Source organism: Hemitrygon akajei, chromosome 22 (genome assembly GCF_048418815.1).
Source record: "Hemitrygon akajei chromosome 22, sHemAka1.3, whole genome shotgun sequence".
NCBI classification, from domain to species: Eukaryota; Metazoa; Chordata; class Chondrichthyes; order Myliobatiformes; family Dasyatidae; genus Hemitrygon; species Hemitrygon akajei.
In genome coordinates this window covers 55,933,638-55,957,644 of record NC_133145.1, presented here as the reverse complement: position 1 = coordinate 55,957,644, position 24,007 = coordinate 55,933,638, and the positions used below count along the sequence as shown (strand labels likewise).

The window sequence follows — 24,007 nt, the reverse complement described above, 5'->3', positions numbered from 1 at the left end:
TAAGCCGCTACTTTTTTCCCACATTTTGAACAGCTTTGAACTCTGCGGCCTATAATCCAGAGCGGCTAATACATGTTTTTTTTTCATGCCGCCTCGTAAACATTTTGCCTCGTAACAGTAGACCAATAAAATTGATGAGTAGTTCACAGAGGTCCAATGAAATTGTACGATAAATCAAGCGCACTTTCACAATTAAATTATTGTAAATCAGTCATTTGTACTCACCCTCATCAACATGGAAAATACTCGAAGAAAAGCAAGACCCGAGCGCGTCAGAGCCGATTAGACCCGATCGCATTGCGCAAGCGCGTCAGAGCCGATTAGACCCGATCAGACCCGATCGCATTGCGCAAGCGCGTCAGAGCCGATTAGACCCGATCGCATTGCGCAAGCGCGTCAGAGCCGATTAGACCCGATTAGACCCGATCGCATTGCGCAAGCGCGTCAGAGCCGATTAGACCCGATCGCATTGCGCAAGCGCGTCAGAGCCGATTAGACCCGATCGCATTGCGCAAGCGCGTCAGAGCCGATTAGACCCGATTAGACCCGATCGCATTGCGCAAGCGCGTCAGAGCCGATTAGACCCGAGCGAAAACGCTGCTTTTAAGTTAAAGTCAATCAATAACTTTTCCTGGTAAGCTGCAGTATATATATTTTTACCAGTCGCTAGGAGATATTGGAATGTTGTTCGTGCTGTTCAGTAAAAAAGTATATGCAACGTAATTTGTGTTACCGATACGTATGTATATTTAAAAGTAGCGGTGCGGCCTAAAATCTGGTGCGGCCTTTACAATTAAAAAAATTGATTTTATTTCTAAAATTAGAGCCTGCGGCTTTTAATCAGGTGCGCTCTGTAGTCCGGAATCTACGGTAATTTAATTGATCTGGCAGAACATTATGGGCTGAAGGGCTGTCCCTCTGCTGTACTGTTCTACATTCCATGCTCTTGCCTTTGAAAATGGGTAGGCTACGATGAATTAATTGGTAGTGAACTGAAAGCTCTAGGAGGCTTAAAGGAGACGGTAAAAGGGTGACTTCAATTAGTAAAACTTGTTCTTTCTGCAAATATGGTAAAATCCGATTACTTTAAGACCATAAGACATAGGAGCAGAATTCAGCCATTTGGCCTATTAAGTCTGTTTTGCAATTCCATCATGGCTAATCTATTACTTCTCTCAAAGCCATTCTCACGCCTTCTTCCCGTAAACTTATTAATCAAGAAACTATAAACCTCCACCTTAAATATACTCAATGATTTGTGACAATGAATTCCACAGATTTACTATCCTATGGCTGAATAAATTCCTCCTCATTTCTGCTCTAAAGGGACGGCCTTGTATTCTGAGGCTGTACCCTCAGATCCTGGACTCCACCACTACAGGAAACATCCTTTCCATATCCACTCTATTGAGGCCATAAGACAATAAAATATAGCAGAACCAGGCTACTTGGCCCATCCAGTCTGCTCTGGCATTTCATCATGGCTGATCTATTTCCCTCTCAGCCCCCGGTCTCCTGCTTTTTCCCGGTATCCCTTCATGCCCTGTCTAGCAGGATAGACAACGGAGAATGAGTTGGTGTTGTGTACTTGGATTTTCAGAAAGCCTTTGATAAGGTGCCACACATGAGGCTGCCTAACATGCTACGCGCCCATGGTATTACAGGGAAAATTCCAGCATGAATAAAGCAGTGCCTGATAGGCAGGAGGCAAAAAGTGGGAATAAAGGGAGCTTTTACTGACTAGCTGCCAGTGACTAGTGGTGTTCCACAGGGGTCTGTGTTGGGACCAATTCATTTTACATTATATGTCAATGATTTGAATGATGGAATTGATGGCTTTATTGCAAAGTTTGCAGACGATATGAAGATAGGTGGAAGGACAGGTAGTTTTGAGGAAGCAGAGACAGTACAGAAGGACTTGGGCAGATTAGGAGAATGGGCAAAGAAATGGCAGATGAAAGACAGTTTTGGGTGTATGGTCATGCACTTTGGTAGAAGAAATGAAAGGGTTGACAATTTTCTAAATGGAGATAAGATACAAAAAACTGAGGCACAAAGTGACTTGGGAGTCTTCATGCAGGATTGAATGGCTTGTCATATGAAGAGTGTTTAATGACTCTGGGCCTGTATTCACTAGAATTTAGAATGAGGGGTGCCCTCATCGAAACCTATCGAATGGTGAAAGGCCTTAATAGAGTGCCTGTGGAGAGGATGTTTCCTATGATGGAAGAGTCTATGACCAGAGGACACAGTCTCAGAATAGAGAGGCGTCCTTTTAGAATGGAGACGAGGAGGAATCTCTTTAGCCAGAGGGTGGTGAATCTGTGGAATTATTTGCCACAGGCAGCCGTGGAGGCCAAGTCTTTATGTATATTTAAGCAAGAGGTTGATAGATTCTTGATTGGTAGGGCATGAAGTGGTATGGGAAGAAGGGAGGAGATGGGGCTGAGAGGAAAACTGGATTAGCGATGATGAAATGTCGGAGCAGATGTGATGGACCAAATGGCCTTATTCTGCTCCTATATCTTATTGTCTTATGGACTAATCAAGAATCTATCAGTCTCTGCCTTACATATACCCAATAACCTGGCCTCCACAGCCGCCTGTGGCAATGAATTCCACAGATTCACCACTCTCTGGCTAAAGAAATTCCTCCTTATCTACATTATTAATGTGTGTCCCTCTATTCTGAGGCCATGTCCTCGGGTTTTAGACTCACGCACCATAAGAAACATGCTCTCCAAATCTACTATGTCGAGGCCTTTCAACATTTGATAGATTTCAATGATTTCCCCTCCTCATTCTTCTGAATTCCAGTGAGTACAGGCCCACAAGCATCAAAAGCTCCTCATAAGACAAGCCTTCCTGGATTCATTTTCTTGAACCTTCTTTGAACCCTCTCCAACGTAAGCACATGCTTCCTTATAGATAAGGGTCGCATAACTGTTCACAATACTCCAAACAAGGCCTCAACAGTGCCTTATAAAGCTTTAACATTACATCCTTGATTTTATATCCTAAACCTCTCATACAGCCTCTCAAGTGCTAACACTGCATTTGCGTTCCTCGCCATCGATTCAACCTGCAAATTAACCTTTCGGGTATCCTGCATGAGGACCCTCAAGTCCCTTTGTACCTCTGACTTTTGAATTTTCTCTTCATTTGGAAAATAGTCTAGGTTTTTACTTCTTTTACCAAAGAGCATGACCATACACTTCCATTCACTGCATTTCATCTGCCTTTCAATATTTGATATAGATTTCAATGAGATTCCTCTTCATTCTTCTAAACTCCATGAGTACTGGCCTAGAGCATCAAATACTCCTCATAGAGTAACCCTGTCACTCACAGTATCATTCTAGTGAACCTCCTCTGGACTCTCTCCAATGCCGGCACAATCCATTCTTATAAAGGGCCCCAAAGTTGGATGGGAAGAGAGCTAGTTATAGTGTTCCTAACTAATAAAGTGAATGTTTTCTTTCAATTGCTCATCAAAAAGAGAAGTGGGAGCAAGTGAAGAGCATGCACAACAGGAAACAAAATAACATAGAATGAATCTCAGGCAAAATTTAATCAAACTTTCAGCTTATGTATTTGTACATATTGAAAGGTTATGATTTTTAAAGGCAGTATTTTTAAGATGAAATTTTAATCGATCCTAGTAGTAATAGTGAGGGATCACCATGTTAAATCTCATGCTCTCTTCAACCTGAGCTAGTACTTTTTAAAAGACATGCAAATATTATCTTGGGGATGGTTATTAATCCAGTGAGTGCTAGCAACTACATTTGTAATGTCAATAACACAGAAAAGCCACAGCAGGACACCCTGAGGTATAAGAAAATTAATGAGACATCAAAAGAAATGTGCAGAGGTGTTACCAAGACCTTGGTCAAAGAAGTGCATTTCCAAAATGATATGATGGAAAAACATTGAAAAATCAAAGGCACTAGGGAACTGGGAACCAAACAACATCAGTAACGTAGGATTCTTGAGCCAGTAGGAATGCAGCAGCTTCATAGACTGTAGTCAAAAAGTTTTGGAAGAATCAAAGATGCTTAATGGCATTGAGGGCAACATCAAAATGAAAGAGTTTAGCAGTATATAGGTCAAAGCAGAAGTGTTGTTAAATAAATCAGAATGGGGGTGAATGACAACAGAATAACTGGTGTCAAAGACAGCAAGGAAAGAGGATAATGATGAGAACACAAACTTTGTGGTATGGTTGAAATCCCAAGCTAAACAATTTCCATATTGCCGACAGGATGTGTGCATGTCTTTCGAAACAGCACCATCAAAAAAAATTCTCTATGGCCGCTACTCAGAGATAATGTTTCAGGTTGATGACATTTCATTACAAGTTAGAAGTCCACCTCTTTTTTTGCCAAGCAAGGGGAAGGTGAACAAGAGGCAAGTCGGTCAGGGTGGAGTAAATCAATTCAAAATACTTCATATCAAAAGAATTGACATTGGGGGAAAAATCTAACTTGCAGTAACTGCAGCAAGGCTTCCAATTTGTTTATTGCCACAAAAATGTGTTTGAAAAAATAGCTAGATTCAAGTGGCTGTAAGACCATAGGACTTAGGAGCAGAAATGGGTCATTCAGCCCACCAAGTCCACACCACTGAAACCTACTGCAGAAACACTGAGAAGCTTCTGGAAAATGTAGAAATTGCTACACTACTTTCACTAGAGCATTTACTGAGCAACTATACATATATAGATGATTATATAAAAATTCCAAGCAAGCATTGGGGTTAAACAAGAAAATGAGAAAAAATACCAGAATAATATCAATTCTACACACTAATCTAACAGCGCTAACATAATTTAGCATTTCATTAAACTCACGAGGGGAGTGTGCTCCCACCTAATAACCAATGACAAGCATTTATGACACAGTTCAAGTAATCACTTTAATTATTCCAGATTATATTAAACAGAACAATTAGAGGATATTGCAAGTAAGATTTTTCATTTTAAGAATAGGTGATTACAATGTTTTTTAATCAAGACATCCAACTCACCCTGAAAGCTGTTCCCTCTTCTATAATGGTGGGTAGTTGGGAAAGGCAAATATCCACCGCGAGATCCCAAGCTTGCCTGCAAAGCAGTTCAGAAATTCAAACACTGAAGATTTTAAGCAATATATGTATTTTTTGTTCTAGCTTCTTTCTTAGTGTTCCTTCTGCCCTCTTTGAGATCAAATAGCTGACAAAATTTAGCCTCTGTTCCCTTAAGATCCAGTAAGAGGTAGCATGCTCAGACACAGCAGCTTCACAGAGCCAACCAAAGGTGCTACTGTATTTTTTAAAACTTATTTTTCACAATCACAAGACCCTGCTGGACATTAAAAACTAAAGGAACTGCAGGTTAACCCCCATCAGCGGGTTGCTCAACGGCAGAAGATCTGAAGGAGCTGGACTTGGCATGGGTCGTGCTGCTGCCTACGTCAGGGAGGCATTGGTGCACGAAGGCTGTCTGCAGTCGAACAGCAAGTGATCATCTTGGTCACTTTTTTTGTGATCACGAGACCCTGCTGGACATTGGTAGTATGGAATGCTGCAAGTCCGCTTCACTGTTTGATTGGCGAACAGTGGGGCAGCTGCATGGCCTCAGTCGCAGTGAGGACGAAGCTTCAAACCACGGCATCGCCGGTTTGCAGCTGTTCAGGAGAGAGGCATCAGAATCAGTGTGCTCCACCAGCGCTGGAGGCAGTGTTGCCCTCCCGTGTTCACTCAACAGAAGATATTATGTTTGACTGCAGGCTGCTGCATTCATGGACATAGGGACTTGGAATTTTTTGTGTGTGACTATATTCTACTGCTATCTTATATAAACTGTGTGCGTCTTGAGCTGCGAATGACCACTGGTACTATGTTTTGCAGCCTGACTCTAGAGTAACGCTGTTTTGATTGGCTGTATTCATGTACGGTTGAACAATTAAACTTGAACTTGAACTCTACACCATTCTCACTAAATTGTTGGGCAATTATTTGTGCCATTCTCTTAACAGTGTAAATAATTCCAAATCCTTCCTCTTCTTTTCTCAAATCACTGTCTGTAACCCTACTTCAAAATTGTTCTATATTTATCGCTGTCTTCTCTCATACCCAAGTCCTTCAGCACATTGTTAACGCTAAAATCTGTGCCTGGGTTGACAGCGTTTACACAAGAGGAAGGAATGGAACTTGCAGCAACCACTACTGCCCATTGCATCTGCTCCAACACTCTATTTGTGGCCACTTTCCTAACCATATACCACATTCTTACATGTCTTAAGAGTCCAAAGATATCTATGTTTTTTAAAGCCAAATATCTGCACTACTTATGGAGGCATGAACAACGTTAAATGTCTTCAAATAACATTGGAATGACTCCATTGACTGTGCCACAAATTCACGAGTAGCCAGACTGAATCACAGATTTAGGCAGGGCTGTGTCATTGCAACAAATCTCTTCTCATAGTTGTAATCTCCACTTTTAAAAGCTCCCCGCAGGACTGCAGTTAATTTACAAGATGAATGGAAAACTATTCAACTTTGTTATCTCCAGTTCAGAACCAAATTATGCCCATTGAAGTCTTCAATTTACAATAAATGGATGAAGCTTGCAGCATATGAAAACTCTGAAACTCATTTGATTGGTATCACTGACTACTTCACTTAAGGATGACCCTTTCAATAAACACAGTGTGTCTGTTAATCTCTGCCTCACACACCTGTTGCTGCTATCTTCAACCATACCTTTGTTACCTCTATTTGACTAATCCAAAGCACCCTTCACTTATTTCTATGTACATGTAGGGCCAAGCACAAATGTTATAATCCACATGTTGTCCATCACTTTTTTGCTCAGTAACACACATTGAAACTCAGTTCAGCAAGGTATTGATCTTAAACTTGTCTTCCTTGATGTCTTACCCAATCCAATCTCTGTAAGTTTATCTGGGTACCACAACATCTTCAGATTTCCATTTCAGGCCTGCAGATCAACCTGGTTTTAGTTTCCAAATTCTATGCAAGAAACTCTCTCTTTTAGGGATTTTAAAAATTACCTTTCTGGCCAAGCTACTGGTCATCAGACTTAATATTCCTTCTGCAGCTCCATGCCAATGATTTTTGTAATATAGAACATAGAACACTACAGCACATGTTCTGCAGCCCATGATGCTGTGCTGACCTTATAGCCTACTCTAAAATGAAACTAACCCTTCCCTTTCATATATCCCTCTGATTTTCTATCATTCATGGGCTTTTCCAATTCTTAATTGTCCCTAATGTACCTGCCTCCACAACACGGGTTCTTAGCTTGAACTTTAAACTAATTTGGCAGGGGGACGGGAACTGGAGTGATAGGGCTGAGGAAGGGGAAAACAGAAATAAATCAAAGATAGCGTGCAACAGAGATGACAGAAAGAACAGGCACGAGATGAGGCTTAATCAAAGTCAGTGGCATGTATTACAGGGCAACTGTGGTGCAGTTAAAACAGAATCCAACAAATACTGGACGGGAGTGTTGTATTTGAATGCACGCAGCATAGGGAATAAAATGGACGATCTTGAAATTCAGCTACAGATTGGCAAATATGACATTGTTGCCATCTCTAAAACTTGGCTAAAGGATGGCTGCCTTTGGGAGCCTAACGTCCAAGGATATATGGTGTATCAGAAAGATAGAGGGGGTTGGTGTGGCTCTCTGTGTAAGAAATAATATTAAGTCATTGGAAAGAGATGACATAGGATTGGAAGGTGTAGAGTCTCTATGGGTTAAGAAATGGCAAGGGTAAAAGGACCCTAATGGCAGTTGTATACAGACCTCCAAACAGCAGCTGGGTTGTGGATTACAAATTACAACAGGAGATAGAAAAGGCGTGTCAGAAAGGCAATGTCATGATAATCGTTGGGGATTTTAACATGAAAGTGGATTGGGAAAACCAGGTCAATACTGGACCTCGAGAGAAAGAGATTTTGTAGAATGTATAAGGGATGGCTTTTTTAGAACAGTTTGTTGTTGAGCCCACTAGGGGATAGGCTGTGCTGGATGGAGTGTTACGCAATGATCCGGAGGTGATAAGAGAGCTTAAGGTTAAGGAACCCTTGGGGAACAGTGATCACAATATGATCGAGTTCACTTTCAAATTTGAGAGGGGAAAAATAAAATTCAATGTGTTGGTATTTCAGTGGAATAAAGGAAATTACAATGGCAGGAGAGGGGAACTGGCTGAAGTTGACTGGAAAGGGACATTTGCAGGAAAGACAGCAGAGTAGCAATGGCTGGAGTTTCTGCTTAAAATGAGTTAACTGTAAGACAGATACATTCCAAAGAAGAAATTTTCAAAGGGAAGAAGGACACTACAATGGCTGACAAGTGAAGTCAGAGCCAAAGTAAAAGCAAAAGAGAGGGCATACAAGGAAGCCAGAGCTAGTGGGAAGATAGAGGACTGGGGAGCTTTTAAAAACTTGCAGAAGGAAAGAAGGTCATTTAGAAGGAAAAGATGAATTATGAGAGGAAGCTGGTGACTAATATCAAAAAAGATACTAAAAGCTTATTTAAGTATATAAAAGGCAAAAGACAGTCGAGTGTAGATATAGGACCAATGCAAAATGACGCTGGAGATATTATAATGAGAGAAGCAGAGATGGCAGAGGAACTGAATGCATGTTGAGTCAGTGCTGAAGAAGGCAAATGCAATGTTGGCATTCATTTCTAGAGGTACAGAATATAAGAGCAGGGATGTGATGTTGAGGCCCTCTAAGGCACTCGTGAGACCAAGCTTGGAGTGTTGTGAGCAGTTTTGGGCTCCTTATTTTAGAAAGGATATACCGACATTGGAGAGGTTTCAGAGAAGGTGCACGAGAATGATTCCAGGAATGAAAGAGTTAACGTATGAGGAACGTCTGGTATGTCTTGGGCTGTATTCCCTGGAGTTCAGGAAAATGAGGGGGGATCTCATAGAAACATTTCAACTGTCAAAAGGCCTGAACAGATTAGATATGGCAAAGTTATTTCCCATGGTAGGGGATTCTAGGATAAGAGGGCACGACTTCAGGATTGAAGGACGTCCTTTTAGAACTGAGATGCAGCAAAATTACTTTAGTCAGAGCATGGTAAATCTGTGGAATTTGTTGTCACATGCGGCTGTGGAGGCCAAGTCACTGAGTGTATTTAGGGCAGAGATAGATAGGTTCTTGATTAACCAGGGCATCAAAGGGTATGGGGTGAAAGCAGGGGAGTGGGGATGACTGTAAGAATTGGATCAGCCCATGATTGAATGGCGGAGCAGACTCGATGGGCTGAATAGCCTACTTCTACACCTATATCTTATGGTCTTATAAGTTCAGCTGATGGTACCTCGGCTGATGGTAGGGGTCCATGGCATAAAATGGTTGGGATCCCCTGTTCTACCACCACCCCGTAAGGGCATTTCATGCACCCATCAATCAAAAAACAACTTACCTCTTACATAATCCCAAGACTTTCCTCCACTCACCTTAAAATTATGCCTGCTCTTATTCACCTGGGGAAAATGTCCCTGGCTATCCACTTGATCTATGCCTCTTATCACACTGTACATCTTTAATAAGTCACCCATCTTTCCCTTTCTCCTTTCCAAAGAGAAAAGCCCTAGCTTGTTCAGCCGATGCTGATAAACCATGCTCTCTAATGCAGACAGAATCCCGCACCCTCTCAAGCTTCCTCATCCTTTCTATAATGAGGAAACCAGAATTGAACACAATATGTGTTCTAACCAGTGTTTTATGTTCAAGATTATTAATTTTTTAATGTTCATGGTGTAAGCATGCTGCGTTTGAAAGGAAATGTATCAATGGGTCATCAAATTACCCAAAGCATTTTAAATTAGTTCCACATAGCTAGACAAACTCATCTTCTCACTATTTACATCATCTGTAGAACTATAAATCCTCATAACATCAAAGCTCTTAGGGGTCACACATTTCTTAAGGAGGATCACTTTTTGCTCATTGCCTGCATCAAAATATAGACAATTCAAACACTTTAAGCTTAATCACGAATGACATGACTGCCAACAGAGTAAGCCATGTGACATTGAACAAGAGGCAGAAAAAACTGCCGATTTGAGTCACAAATCCATCTGATCTTTTCCATTAAATTCAAATAAACAAAATACCATAACTTGAATCCTTTGGCATTTATAGTCCACTTTAAATTGCAAGGACATTCTAATATTAATTCTTGATGACTGAAAACTGGATTTTGAGAGGATTAGGAAACCGTGGATTAGAATCAAATTTTATTTCAGTGCAATTGTCAGATGTGCACAGATGTACACATGACATTTCTTTTCCAAATACTGACTTGCAGGACAATACACCTGATTTTACTTCATAGGATCTGTTCCAAAAATCCTACACTTGGATTTGCTAAGCATATTCTACGCATTTAATTAGTCAAAAATTTATCTGTAAAAAACCTAACTGAACCTCTGAGTGCTGCCACCAGAAAGCAGCATCCATCCTTAGGAACCCCCTCCACCCAGGCTATGTTCTTGTCTCATTGCTGTCATCAGGAAGGAATTATAGGAGCCTCACATCATCAGGTACAGGATTTGTTATTACTCTGCAACCATTAGGCTCCTGCACCAGCAAGGATAACTTCACTCACCTCAGAAGTGAACTGATTCCACAACCTATGGATTCGCTTTCAAGGACATTACAACTCATGCCTTATAGCTATCTATCTATCTATCTATTTATTTATTATTACTTCTTTCATTTGCATTTGAACAGTTTGTCTTTTGCATATTGGTTGTTTGTCATTGTGTCTTCTATTGTACACAAAGCTTCTATTGTATCGCTTTGTGAAAGCCTACAACAAAAAAGAATCTCAGAGTATTATACTTTGATAATAAATATACTCTAAACTTTAACTTTGAACTGAAAATACACATTAGTATTACCAATACTGTGATACCACATGCAAACGATACAAAGACAAGTGGAGGAGCAGGTAGTGTTGAAGAAGGGAGGGAGGCTGCAAAAGGATATACCGGTAGATGAATTAGGAGAAAGTGAGAGATGGAATACTGTGTCGGGCAGTGTATGGTCCTGCACTTTGGTAAAAGGAATGAAGTGTAGACTATTTTCTACACGTGGAGAAAATTCAAATATCCAGGTGCAAAGAGACTTGGAATCTTTGTGCAGGATTCCCTAAAGATTAACTTGTAGGTTGAACGATGGTGAGGAAAGCAAATACAATGTTAGCTTTCATTTCAAGAGCAGTAAAATATAAAGGCAAGAATGTAACGCTGAGACTTCATAAGGCACTGTGAAGCCTCACTTGGGAGTATTGTGAGCAGTTTTAGGCACCTTATTTAAGAAAGGATGTGCTGACGTTGGAGATGGTTCAGAGGTTTACAAGAATGATTCCGGGAATTAAAAGGTTACCATATGAAGAGCTTTTGATGGCTCTCACTGAAACCTATCGAATGTTTCCGAAAGCAGGGTTTGTCTGGGAACAGACTCAGTACAGAGGGCTGCTCATTCAGAACAGAGACGATGAAAAATTCCTTTTGCCTGAGGCTAATGAATCAAGCTGCAGTGGAGGTCAGGCCATTGGATGTATTTAAGGCAGAGGTCGACAGATTTTGGACTAGTCAAGGCACAAAAGGTTATGGGGAGAGGCAGGAGAATAGGCAGAGTGGACTAGATGTATCAAATGGCCCATTCTGCTTCTGTATCGTATGGTCTTAATAACGAAGACAAAGAGGACCAGATCTGACCAGAACCAATGAAGCTTGTGTCACATCAGTGCTAGCTTTTGGATACATCAACACAAGATTTATGATGCTCACTACTGCCAGAGCTCTGCATTTGGCTCACTTCACAAACATATCACCCTCGCAAAGTCCTATCCATACTGGGTAAAATGTATTCCGCTGTCTCCTTTCATTTAAATCAATTTAAATTCACAACCTAATGAGGAAAACAGGTGGAAATTTTCAGTAGAGAAGGCAGCATCTGTGGAAAGAGGGGGAAAAAGTCTCTGATAACATTTCATCTAGAACTGGGTAAATTTAGAAATGAAGCAAATGTTAAGCCGCAGAGGAAGCTGGGGTTGGAGAGAACAAAACAGAAAGTCTGCAATAGGCTGGACACCGGAAAAGACTGAAGGATAAGTGTCCTTTTGGAGCCAAGTGAAAATGTTGGTGTAGGTACTGTATGTCTGGAGGTGATGTGAGTTAGAAGAGGCAGTTTAAGTGAAATGTACCAGGAGAAAGAGAAAATAGCTGAAAATTGGAATGCTGAAATATAACAGTAGAAAAGCTGACCATCTGAAATGGTGGAATTTAAAGCTGAGTCCTAAAGGTCAGAATGTGGCAAGTTTAAAGATGAAATGCTCTTCAACAACTTGTCTTCATTGGAAGATTTACGAAAACAAAGGAAAAACATCCAGAAGTACGAGTGGGGTGGAAAATTCTAGTGACAGCTGACTAGAAATTCCGGGTTATACTTGCAGAATGAACTGAGAACTTCAGCAAAGTTGTAATCTCCTCACTATCGACCCTACAACTAGAGGAAAGTTTCATTTGCAATTTGGATGAGGCATGCTCAAGAACACCAACGTCCAGGAACAGAAAAGTCTACATAAAGTGGTGGGTACAGCCCAGTCCGTCGCAGGTGAAGCCTTCGCCCACCATCAAGCACATCCACCAGGAGCGCTACCACAAGAAAGCAGTGTCTATCAACGAGGATCCTCACCATACTCTCTTCTCGCCACTGCCATCAGGAAAGTGGTCGCAGCCTTAGGTTCCACAGCACCGGGTTCAGGAAAAATTATTACCCTACAACTATTAGGCTCCTAAATCAGAGTGGATAACTTCACTCACCCCAAAACTGAACTGATCCACTTCATGTGGACTCACTTTCAAGGACTCTGAAACTCAAGTTCTTTGTGTTGTTTATTTATTTACTTTTATTTGCACCGTTTCTCTTCTTTTGCACATTGGTTGCTTGTCAGTCTGTGTAGAATTTCATTGATTCTATTGTATTTCTTTGTTCTACTCTGAATGCCCGCAAGAAAATGAATCTCAAGGTAGAGCTGTATATGGTGACATATACGCACTTTGATAATAAATTTACTTCTAACTTTAAACTTTTGACACAATCAGATTCTCATTCCAGAAACTTAAAGATATAATTCCATGTTGTATTGTGGGTGTGTTGGGCTACTGGAGATGCATCCTTTGAAGGATGCATTTAAATTCTCAAGTGGACTGAAGGCATCCACAACAATATTCTGAAGAACGGGCCATGTTACTCCAGGTATTTTCCTGGTCAATATTTATTTCTTACCAACACCTACAGATTATCTGATCATTATCACCTTGCTGTTTGTGAGAGCTTGCTGTTTTTAGCATGGTTAGTAATGCATTCATGGGGTGGACAGGCATCTTTCACCACTCGAGTTCTGCCCCAACTAAGGGAGAATTAAAATTCAAAAGTTTGAAACAAAGAACTCTCTCACAGACATGAGCATTCACTTAGATGCTGAGATTTATAACAATACCCATAAAAACTGAAGGCAATTCAAAACAATGACACCTACAGAAAATCACGTCCAATTTTTGTTGAATCACCTCCAATATTTTAAAGACACGGGGTTATGTACAGGGTTACGTTTGATTTCTTGCAGGCTTAACACATTTAGATACTCAGAAGTTCTCAAATCAATCACTATCACTTTGGACAAGAGCCTTCCTTGATATTTGCTTTTCAGAGGAGTTGCATTAACTCACCACATAGCATGCATGTACGTTGGAGGTAGACGAGGACTACTGACAGGGGTACAGTTGTATGACCTCATGATCCTTTCGGCTAAAAGAAAATTGCGGAATAAACTGGCAACCAGCAGGTCCTGCCGAAATAATTTTTGGAAGAGGTCTATGGAAACAAAAAGTTAGCAATTGTTTTTTTTGTTGTTTGCTTAAAATTCACTTAAATGTTTGAAAGAGATCATTGAACTATCTTAATAACAGTGTAAAAAGACTTAAAAATAAGTGTAAGCAAATCGACAGGCAAACTAGAATTTGTTCTGCAATTTGACATCACTGCTCTTCTGGATATATCTGAAAATTCTAATCAGATTTTTTTTAATTGCAGAAGAATCCAGCAGCTGATTAACTTATTACATATTAATTATGCAGCATGAATAAAAGAAATTTCATTTCACTTGGAGAAATTTCAAGCTGATGACAATATGAGTGATGATGTTATTCTGAAGCAGTAAACAAACAGTATTCGGGCAGTGGGCGAATCTCTTGTGCTTCTTGATTTCGTCACTTGAGATTCAGTGTCACGCAGCCCTGCCACTTTGATGTGGCCCACGCCTTCATTAACCAGGTCCAACACTTGCCTTTCTTGGATCTTGCCTCTCCTGACACAGGTCATTGGGTTTGTGGGGGTGTGGCCAGGGTTAATCGGAGTGTGCCTCAGGTTAGTGGACATAATGTCCCTTGGACATTAGGATTAGGTTTGAGGGTAGGGCTGGTGGATGTATATGTTGGGCTGGGAGAGATCAGGTTGTGGAGTTTTGTGTGGTGAGCATGTAGGGCTCTGGCAGAAAGGGTAGTCTAGTGGCTACGGGTTTGTGGGGGTGTGGGCAGGGTTAATCGGAGTGCGCCTCAGGTTAGTGGGGTTTGTTTGTGAAGTTGAACTAGAAGGTCATACATGATTGAGTGTCCATCACAGGCATAGCCCTTCCCACAATTGAGCACATCTACAAGCAGCAACCATCATCAAGGACCCCCACCATCCAAGTCATGCTCTCTTCTCGCTGCTGCCATCGGGAAGGAGGTACAGAAGCCTCAGGTCCAACATCGCCAGATTCAGGAACAGTTATTATCCTGCAACCAGTGATTTGAACCAGTGTGGATTACTTCACTCACCTCAACTATGAACTGATTAAACAACCTATGAACTCACTTTCAAGGAGTCTACAACTCATGTTCTCAGTATTATTCAGTTTTTTTATTGCACTGTTTGTCTTCTTTTGCACATTGGTTGTTTGCCTGTCTTTGTGTGTAGCTTTTCACTGATCCTACTGTATTTCTTCGCTCTACTGTGAATGACTGCAAGAAATTGAATCTCAAGGTAGTGTATGGTGGTAATAATAATAATAATAATAAGCACTTTATTGATCCTGAGTGAGAAATTCTTTTGTTATAGCAGCAACATTTAAAAATACACTTACTGCAAACTTTAGAACTTTGAAAACGACCATCAATTTGCCAAGCAAGTGATACTGGATATTAACAACGATAAGACAATAGGCAAGCCCTCAATTGGACAAATGTGAGGCAATGTGTTAATCAGGGGTATCCACTGTTAGGTGGGCTGCTGTGACTGTGCAAGCGTGCAGCGAGCTTGGAAGAAAACAGTAATTCTACTTGCGGTAGAAGCAGTTCAAGTTTGGACAAATCTCTTAATGACAATGAATGAAAAGCAAATGAGTCATCTGGCCTACTACTGTGAATGGAATAGACTTCTTACCTCTAGGTAATACATTCCACGCTATTGTGTCTGTTATGGCTGTAAAAATCCAATTGAGTTCTCCGAGAGGTGTTCGCCTATCATTCAGTCGTCCCGGAATTCTACATTAACAAAAAAACAAGTGAGAATTGAATCAGGAAAGCTCAGAAGTATATCCCCTCAGATTGAAATATGCAACAGTTGGCTCTGAGAGCCTCGTTTTATATACAAATGTAACCATGGACACAGCCCTAAAAAAATTTAGCCCTGCCAAAAATCGATACGACATTGCAAATAAGACTGCAGCAGTTCAATAACCTGCTTTTATCTTTATACAAGTGCTGGTACTTCTATGGTTCACAGAATCCATCAAAGCCCCCATTACATAATGAAACCTGGCCAAAATTGGTCACTGTGTTTACCTAAGAATTGTTTGCATGCCAAACAAACACCACAGCTTTCTAAGAGACAGGAAACTCAATTTGCTCTAAGTTGCTCTAGCCCAATACAGGTCTTTCATTTTAAAATGAGAAGAATAGCATTTGGAATGCTTGCTAAAATTTGAAAGCTCTGCAGTAATTGAAGCTAGAATCTGCTTTCTTAACTTACATGGGACTGAGAAAATATCAACCATTTTTCATCTTTCAATGGTTCAAATGTAGGTTCCAATGAATCTAGTGATTCAGGAACTGCTTCTTCCCCTCTGCCATTTCATTCCGAAATAGACATTGAACCCATGAATACCACCTCACTTTTTTATATATTATTTCTGTTTTTGCACTATTTTTAACTTTTTAATATACATATATTTATATCTATTTACTGTAATTGATTACTTATTTTTTTCTATATTGCATTGTACTGCTGACGCTAAGTTAACAAATTTCATGACATATGCCAGTGATATTATTCTGATTTGAACCAAGTTTGGAGGCTCAAATGGTTCAATTTAATATCAGAGAATGTATACAGTACACAACCAGAAATCGTTACTCTTCACAGACATCCGTGAAACAGAAAGAAACCCCAAAGAATGAACGACTGAAAACATTAGGACCCCAAAGCCACCCTCCCCTTCCCACACACAAGCAGCAGCAAAAGATTGCCCCTCCCCTCCCCCCAACAGCCACTATGCAGCAATAACAAAGCCCCCAGAGACCATGATCTAGCTTCCATCAAAAACTACTGTCCATGCCAACACCGAGATCTCAGACAGGCTCTTTCTCTCTCCAGCGAGGGAGAGAGAAATATCAACCCATGAGAAATATATTAAAATAATGTTTCTTTAAACTGCACACCAGCAATATAATTTGTTTAAATGCTTTAAATTGAGAATAATTGAGGAAAATTATGTGATACATTCTGAAAATTTCTCTCCAACTACTGGACATCTTTGAAACACAATAAAAGGTTTTGAAAATACTCCACAGGTCCAGCAGCGTTTGCAAAAGAGAGGACAGAGATGGCATTTCAGGTCAGTGACCTTAAATTGGATACTGCTTCAGTATTCACAACACAAAATGAACCTATGAACCTTTTTATTTTGTTTTTGGAGTTAACAGGCCCATGATTTCCCAAAACTCTTCCTACCACAGCAGTAGTCTAAAGAGGTCAACCAACTGGACTATAGCATTTTTCTATGCCCGAATTGGGTATTAAAAACAGAGTTCATCTTTGTTATATTACTGTACCATGAGTAGCAGGAGAAATTTAGAATTTCAAACTGGTTAACAGAAAAACAGCTAAATAGGAAACAAAAATCTTTGAATTACTTTCAGAAAGGAAAGGACATATTCTTGGAGAAGTTTTATGGGCAATCTTGGTGGAACTGTGGTGTCTTAAAATTTTCAATTTACGTTCCAAGGCCAAAGGATAGGGTAGAATTTTAGCCCTAAAATCAATGCATGCAGAATGTGGACTCCATAATGTAGCAGTGACCCATGCCTGGCAAAAATCGTGAGGTCAATTCTATTATGACAAATCATGCCCGCTCAGCACAAAAGACTAGAGAATAGCTGGCGGTTACCAACAATGCTCAATCCTTTGTTGGGTCTCTCATTATTAACTGTGACCCTTGCAAAGGTGCACCATTCAGGTAGGGTGGAGCTGCTAATCCTTTCAGGTTGATTCTGGAGGATCAAATAATTGACCTAACAGATCACAGAACCTAGGAAATGACCTCTTAGTCAAGGTCTCTGGGGGCTTTTGCCATGTGTAGAATGGTACTCAATGAGCGAAAAATTGGGCAGGTCGAGGTAAGCTACCTCCACCATACCATCCTGACAACTAGACCGATCAAAACATTTTTAGCAAACACCAGAAGCATTTTGACCCGCAGTTCCCTTCTCACCTGATTCCCAGGATAAACATTTTGACCGGTTGTCAAGCAACCAATTATGCTGCAGTTACATCACATGCCTGCACTGCAGCAATACTGTGCTGCCTTCTTTATTTTCAAATCAAAGGCTGGATCAAGCAGTGCTATCATCAGGACCTCAAACAATACAAGGTGATGCTATGTGTGAATGGTAGAAACAGTACTGAAATAGTTTCGGCACAGAATGACATCCATCATTCAGATTAGTAGTTTGAGTAGTTAAGATTGCTTGTGCTAACTTCCTGAGTATCAAATCTCGATGTTGTCCTATCCTCGGCCACAGTTCAACCAGGGAATATAGATAGTATAGCATTAGTTTTTTTGCCATTTCACAGAATTGAAGGTGGGTACATTATTACACACAAGACATCTTGGAGGATGGGGCTCATATCCCTGGAGAAGTTTTTTTTTGCAATCTGGGGTTTTTAAAATTTGTGATTTACCTTCCAAAGCCAAAGGATAGGGGAGAATTTTAGCTCCAAAATCTGCACATGTACAATAACATCCAGCAGAAAGTGGATTGCATGATGCCACAGTGAACCATGCCAAGTGAAGATCATTATGCTATTCTGACCAATCATGCCTGGTACTCTAATCAACAGACTAAAGAGACAGGTTGGAAGTTACTGCAGTTCAATCCTTTGGTACGGTCTCTCACCTTTCTGTCATGTTGCTTTTTGCAAAAAAAAATCATCAGTACTGGACTTGATATATATATTTTAAACTTTAAATTATAAGTTGTATCTGTGTTTAAGAATTGCACAAAGTTCTCTGGCTTGGCGCATCCAGAAAGTAAAGAGTACTTCTTGTGGCCAACACCACAGCAACTGCCGATCCTGAAAAGTCATCTCACTCTTGGAATTCCCAAATTGTAACATTTTTAAGCCTCAACTTTGCCAGCATCATGTTCTGCTTCCAATGTGCTAAGAATGCTATAAATCAATCTGCTTTGAATAAATAATATCATAATGCCACTTAGTCATATAACTGACAAGTTGAGAAGCTATTTTAGATATAGCCTTGCCTATGTTAGGGAAGTTTACAACAGACTTTAAAAAGCATTCCTGCAAATATCTCGTTAAATTGCCTTAACCATTCAACATGAAGTTCTCAAGAAGATTCTGTTCCTGTTTTTTCAAAATAATACTTGGAATCTTCAGAAGGCCTTTGACTAAGTGCCAAATATGAGGCAAAGAGTAGGAATAAAGGAGCCTTTTCTGGTTGGCTACCAGTGACTAGCAGTGTTCCACAGGGGTCTGCTTTGGGACCGATTTTTTAAAAAAAAGTTATATGTCAATTATTTCGATGACAGACTTGATGGCTTTGTTGCAAAGTTTGCAGAGGATATGAAGTTAGGTGGAGGGGTAGGTAGTTTTGAGGAAGTAGAGAGAGTACAGAAGGACTTGGACTGATTAGGAGAATGGACAAAGAAGTGGCAGATGGAATATAGTGTCAGGAAGTGTAAGGTTATGCACTTTAGTAGAAAAAAAATTAAAGGGTTGACTATTTTCTAAATGGAGGGAAAATACAAAAATCTCTGAGGCACAAAGAGACTCAGAGTTATTGTGCAGGATTCCCTAAAGGTTAATTTGCAGGTTGAGTCTCTGGTAAGGAAGGCAAATGCAATGTTAGCATTCAAGAGAACTAGAATATAAAAGTAAGTCTGTAATGTTGAGATATTATAAAGCACTGGTGAGGCCTCACTTGGAGTATTGTGAGCAGTTTTGGGCTCCTTATCTTAAAGTATGTGCTGAAACTGGAGAGGGTTCAAAGTAGGCTCAGGAAAATAATTCCAGGATTGAATGGCTTGTCATATGAAGAGCATTTGATGGCTCTGGGCCTGCATTAACAATAATTCAGAAAAATGAGGGGTGACCTCATTGAAATCTATCAAATGAATCAAAATCAGAATCAGGTTTATTATCACTGGCATGTGACATGAAATTTGTTAACTTAGCACCAGCAGTTCAATGCAATAACTAATCTAGCAGAGAAAAAAATAAATAAAATAAAAATAATAATAAATAAATAAATAGATCCATTATGTATATTGAATAGATTTTTTAAAAAACATGCAAAAACAGAAATACTGTATACAGTATTTTAAAAAAGTGAGGTAGTGTCCAAAGATTCAATGTCTTCAATGGACGTTCAATGTCCATCAGATGGCGGAGGGGAAGAAGCTGTTCCTGAATTGCTGAGTGTGTGTCTTCAGGCTTCTGTACCTCCTACCTGATGGTAACAGTGAGAAAAGGGCATGTCCTAGTTGCTGGAGGTTCTTAATAATGGACGTTGCCTTTGTGAGTCACCGCTCCCTAAAGATGTCCTCCTGGCTACTTTGTAGGCTAGTACCCAAGATGGAGCTGACTAGATTTACAACCTACTGCAGCTTCCTTCAGTCCTGTGCGGTAGGCCTTCCATACCAGACAGTGATGTAGCCTGTCAGAATGCGCTCCATGGTACAACTATATAAGTTTTTCAGTGTATTTCTTGACATGCCAAATCTCTTCAAACTCCTAATAAAGTACAGCTGCTCACTCTCTCCACTTCTGATCCCTCTATGAGGATTGGTATATGTTTCTTCGTCTTACCCTTCCTGAAGTCCACAATCAGCTCTTTCGTCTTACTGACGTTGAGTGCCAGATTGTTGCTGTGACACCACCCTACTAGTTGGCATATCTCACTCCTGTACGCCCTCTTGTCACCACCTGAGATACTACCAACAACGGATGTATCATCAGCAAATTTATAGATGGTGAAAAGCCTTGATAGAGTGGATGTGGAGAGGATGTTTCCTTTGGTAGGAGAGTCTACGACTGGAGGACAGAGCCTCAGAATAGACGGGTATCCTTTTAGGATGGAGATGAGGAGGAATTTATTTAGCCAGAGAGTCGTGAATCTGTGGAATTCTTTACCACAGGCAGCTGTGGAGGCCAAGTCTTTATATATATTTATGGCAAAGACTGACAGATTCTTGATTGGTCATGGTGTGAAGGGATATGGAGAGAAGGCAGGAGATTGGGGCTGAGAGGAAAATTGATGCAATGGTAGAGCAGACTCAGGCAGCATCTGTGGAGGGAAGTGGGCAGTCCAGATGAATTGTCCTGAAATACTGGCTGGCCATTTTCCTCCATAGATGTCCTACCCACTGAGTTCCTCCAGCAGTTTGGGTTTTTATTGATCGAGATTCTAGCATCTAAAATCTCATTTGTCACCTACTTTAAGGCCACTTGAAAAATGGGAGAATAATTCATAGGGATGAGGGATAGGGAAAGATGAGGTTCTACACAATTTACTTCCCTGGTTGTCTCTAACTTACAATTTAACAGCATATTTTGCAAAAATAGGTAGAATATTTAATGCTCAGTACAATAAGCAGAAATTCAATTACAAGTGTTCTGACAAGAATATGATGAATACATCCACTAATACTGAACTTCAATAAAATAATCATCCCAATGGTGATAGAAATGTTGACTAATTAATGGGCGCCTCTCTGTTATTGTAGCTGCCCTTAGTGCATATCTTTAATACAGCACTAAAAGCCATTTTGTAGTCGGTCGAAAAGTTCTATTAAGTGCCTGCAGTTCTTTGGCAGGCAGTTCTTGCATGCTCAGAAGCTCAAATTTACCCAGTAGATCTGTTAAAATTTTCTGCAAGTTTTCATTGTGTCATTTAATTCAATTCGAGATTCAATTTTGTTTAATGTCATTTCTGGTACACAAGTGAATGAAGTAATTGTTACTCCGGAGCCAATGCAGCACAAAGCAAGACATGAAAGATAGAGAACACAACAATAATAATAAAAAAACACAAAATAAATATAAATACATAAGATAGCTTATATACATAAATTGATTGCATTTTCATAGTGATGCTAAGCTGTACATAAGGACACTGAAGGGGAAATTGAAGTAGTGGTGGAGTTAGTCGGTGGAGGTGTTGATCATTCTTAGAGCTTAGGGGTAAGCAACTGCTTTTGAGTCTGTTGGTCCTGCTGTGGATGTTACATAGTCTCTTCCCTGATGGGAGTAGGACCAACAATCCATAAGCAGGAAGGGCGGGATTCTTCATGTTGTTACTGGCCCTTTTCCAGCACCTTTCTGTATATATGCCCTTGATAGTGGGTAGGCCGGTGCCAGAGTTGCACTGGGCAGTCCGGGCTACCTGTTGTAGAGCCTGCCCCTCCACTGCAGGGCAGTTTCCATATCACACGGTGATGCAAGTGATTAAGATGTTCTCTAGTGCACATCTATAAATAATGTGAGTATGGATTTGTAAATTCTGTTTCCAACGGCACACATCAATTACAGAGTGAAGTCAGAGGATGATGCATCCTCTGCAGTCTATAATGTTGTTAACGAAACATGGAAAACTTAGAATTCTTAGAAATCCAAATGACCCATTTATGGATCATTTAGCTCAGAAAATGGCCCTCCAGCCTACCACGTCCAAGCTAATAATCAAGCATGCACGTGTAATTATCCTAACTAATCTCATTTTATTCTCTCCTCACTTCAGCTCATCTTAAATTCTACCATCTTGCACTACACACTAGCTGCAATTACTGTGGCCATCTAACCTTTTGATTCACACTTTGGGATCTGGGGCAAACATATATACACAAAGCACCGAAGGTCAGGCAGCATCCGTGCAGAGGAATAAACAATTGACATTTTGGGCCGAAATCCTTCATCACCATTGAAATGGTGGGGTGAAGGAGCCAGAAGAAGGTGGGGGGAGGGGAAAGAGTACAAGCTGGCAGTCGATAGGAAAGGCCAGGTCAGGGGGAAGGTGGCTGGGTAGGGGAGGGGGAAAGGGATGAAGTAAGAAGCGAGGAATAAGATAGGTGGAAGAGATAAAAGGCTGAAGGAAGAATCTGATAGGAGAGAAGGGTGGACCATGGAAGGAAGGAGGAGGAGGAGCACCAGAGAGAGGTGATGGGCTGATGAGCAGAAGTGGTAAAGGGGGAGCCAGAATGGAGAATGGAAAGAGAGAGAAAAGGGAGGGATGAGAAGTCACCAGAAGGTAACTGTTATGTCTTCAAATCAAATTACATGCCATCTAACACAATTTTCACCCAACAGACAGAGAACTTCTTCCTAAATGCCACTGAGATTTGGACTGTATGCTACTGATAACTGGATTACCTACAGCAGGCACATTGTCTACAAAATCCTCCAAATCCACTGGCCAGATAAATGAAATATCAGCATCCTCTCCCAGCAATGATGCCTAATTACATTCAGTCAGCTCCTTCCGAAACAGACACTGTACTTGGAGCATTGGGGAGAGATTACTTTGTAGACAGAGGAAGATTCAAGGCTGTTTTGAAAGCTTATTGAAAAATGCACTGTGTATACAGAGTGTGAGGCAAGTCTTTTGCAGATCAGGCAGTATCTATGGAAATGAACAAACAGACGACATTTTGGGCCAAGACTCTTTTCAGGACTTGAGTTCACTTTAGCCTACAGTTTGTGGTTTGGGCTGGGTGAGCCTGTTACAGGTTTACACTGCCTGTATTCCCTTTATTTCACTAATATATGCTTATTCGCCACCCCCACCCCACCACCTCTTGCTTTCTGCAATTCTGCAGAGCCAGGAATTCAATATCCCTGCTGTGAATTTTGGTATTTTACCTACTTCAACAACAACTAATATGCACTTTGAATTGGGTCAGCATTTGGCTCCAAATCTCTTCAGGGCCTTGGTCCAAGCCTGGATAACAGAGCCGAATTCTAGACAGGAGAGAGTGACACTGGCCTTGTTTTAAATGTACCTTTTCACTGAGGGCGGTATCAAGGAGACCTGTCAAACTGAAGTTAATATCATGAAGGGAAAACAATGTGTTACCTCCTCTTTGATGGTGGCAATGAGAAGAGGGCATTGTCGAGAGTGGTGAGGATGTTTAATGACAGATGCCACCATTCTGAGCCATAGCTAATTGAAGATATCCTCGCTAGTGGGGAGGCTAGTACCCATGGCATAGCTGGCTGAGTTTATAACCCTCTCAGCTGCTAAATCAATGGAACAGTAGTGTACATTCAGAGTGGAAACATCACTTGACACCTATTGCTGCGGACTAATGTCAAGATACCTCTCACCCAAAATCAGATT

At 40.7% G+C, this 24,007-nt stretch overlaps 1 protein-coding gene across 1 annotated transcript in view; it reads right to left on the bottom strand.

Annotated features, from left to right (window-relative positions):
* rptor (regulatory associated protein of MTOR, complex 1) overlaps window positions 1–24,007 on the bottom strand; it is a 483,948-nt gene that overhangs the window by 219,369 nt on the left and 240,572 nt on the right. The window contains exons 8-10 of the mRNA XM_073026287.1: window positions 15,535–15,635; window positions 13,782–13,926; window positions 5,029–5,104 (exon numbers count right to left, since the gene is read on the bottom strand). Coding sequence (XP_072882388.1) covers window positions 5,029–5,104; window positions 13,782–13,926; window positions 15,535–15,635 — 322 coding nt within the window. The remainder of the gene's footprint in view (window positions 1–5,028; window positions 5,105–13,781; window positions 13,927–15,534; window positions 15,636–24,007) is intronic.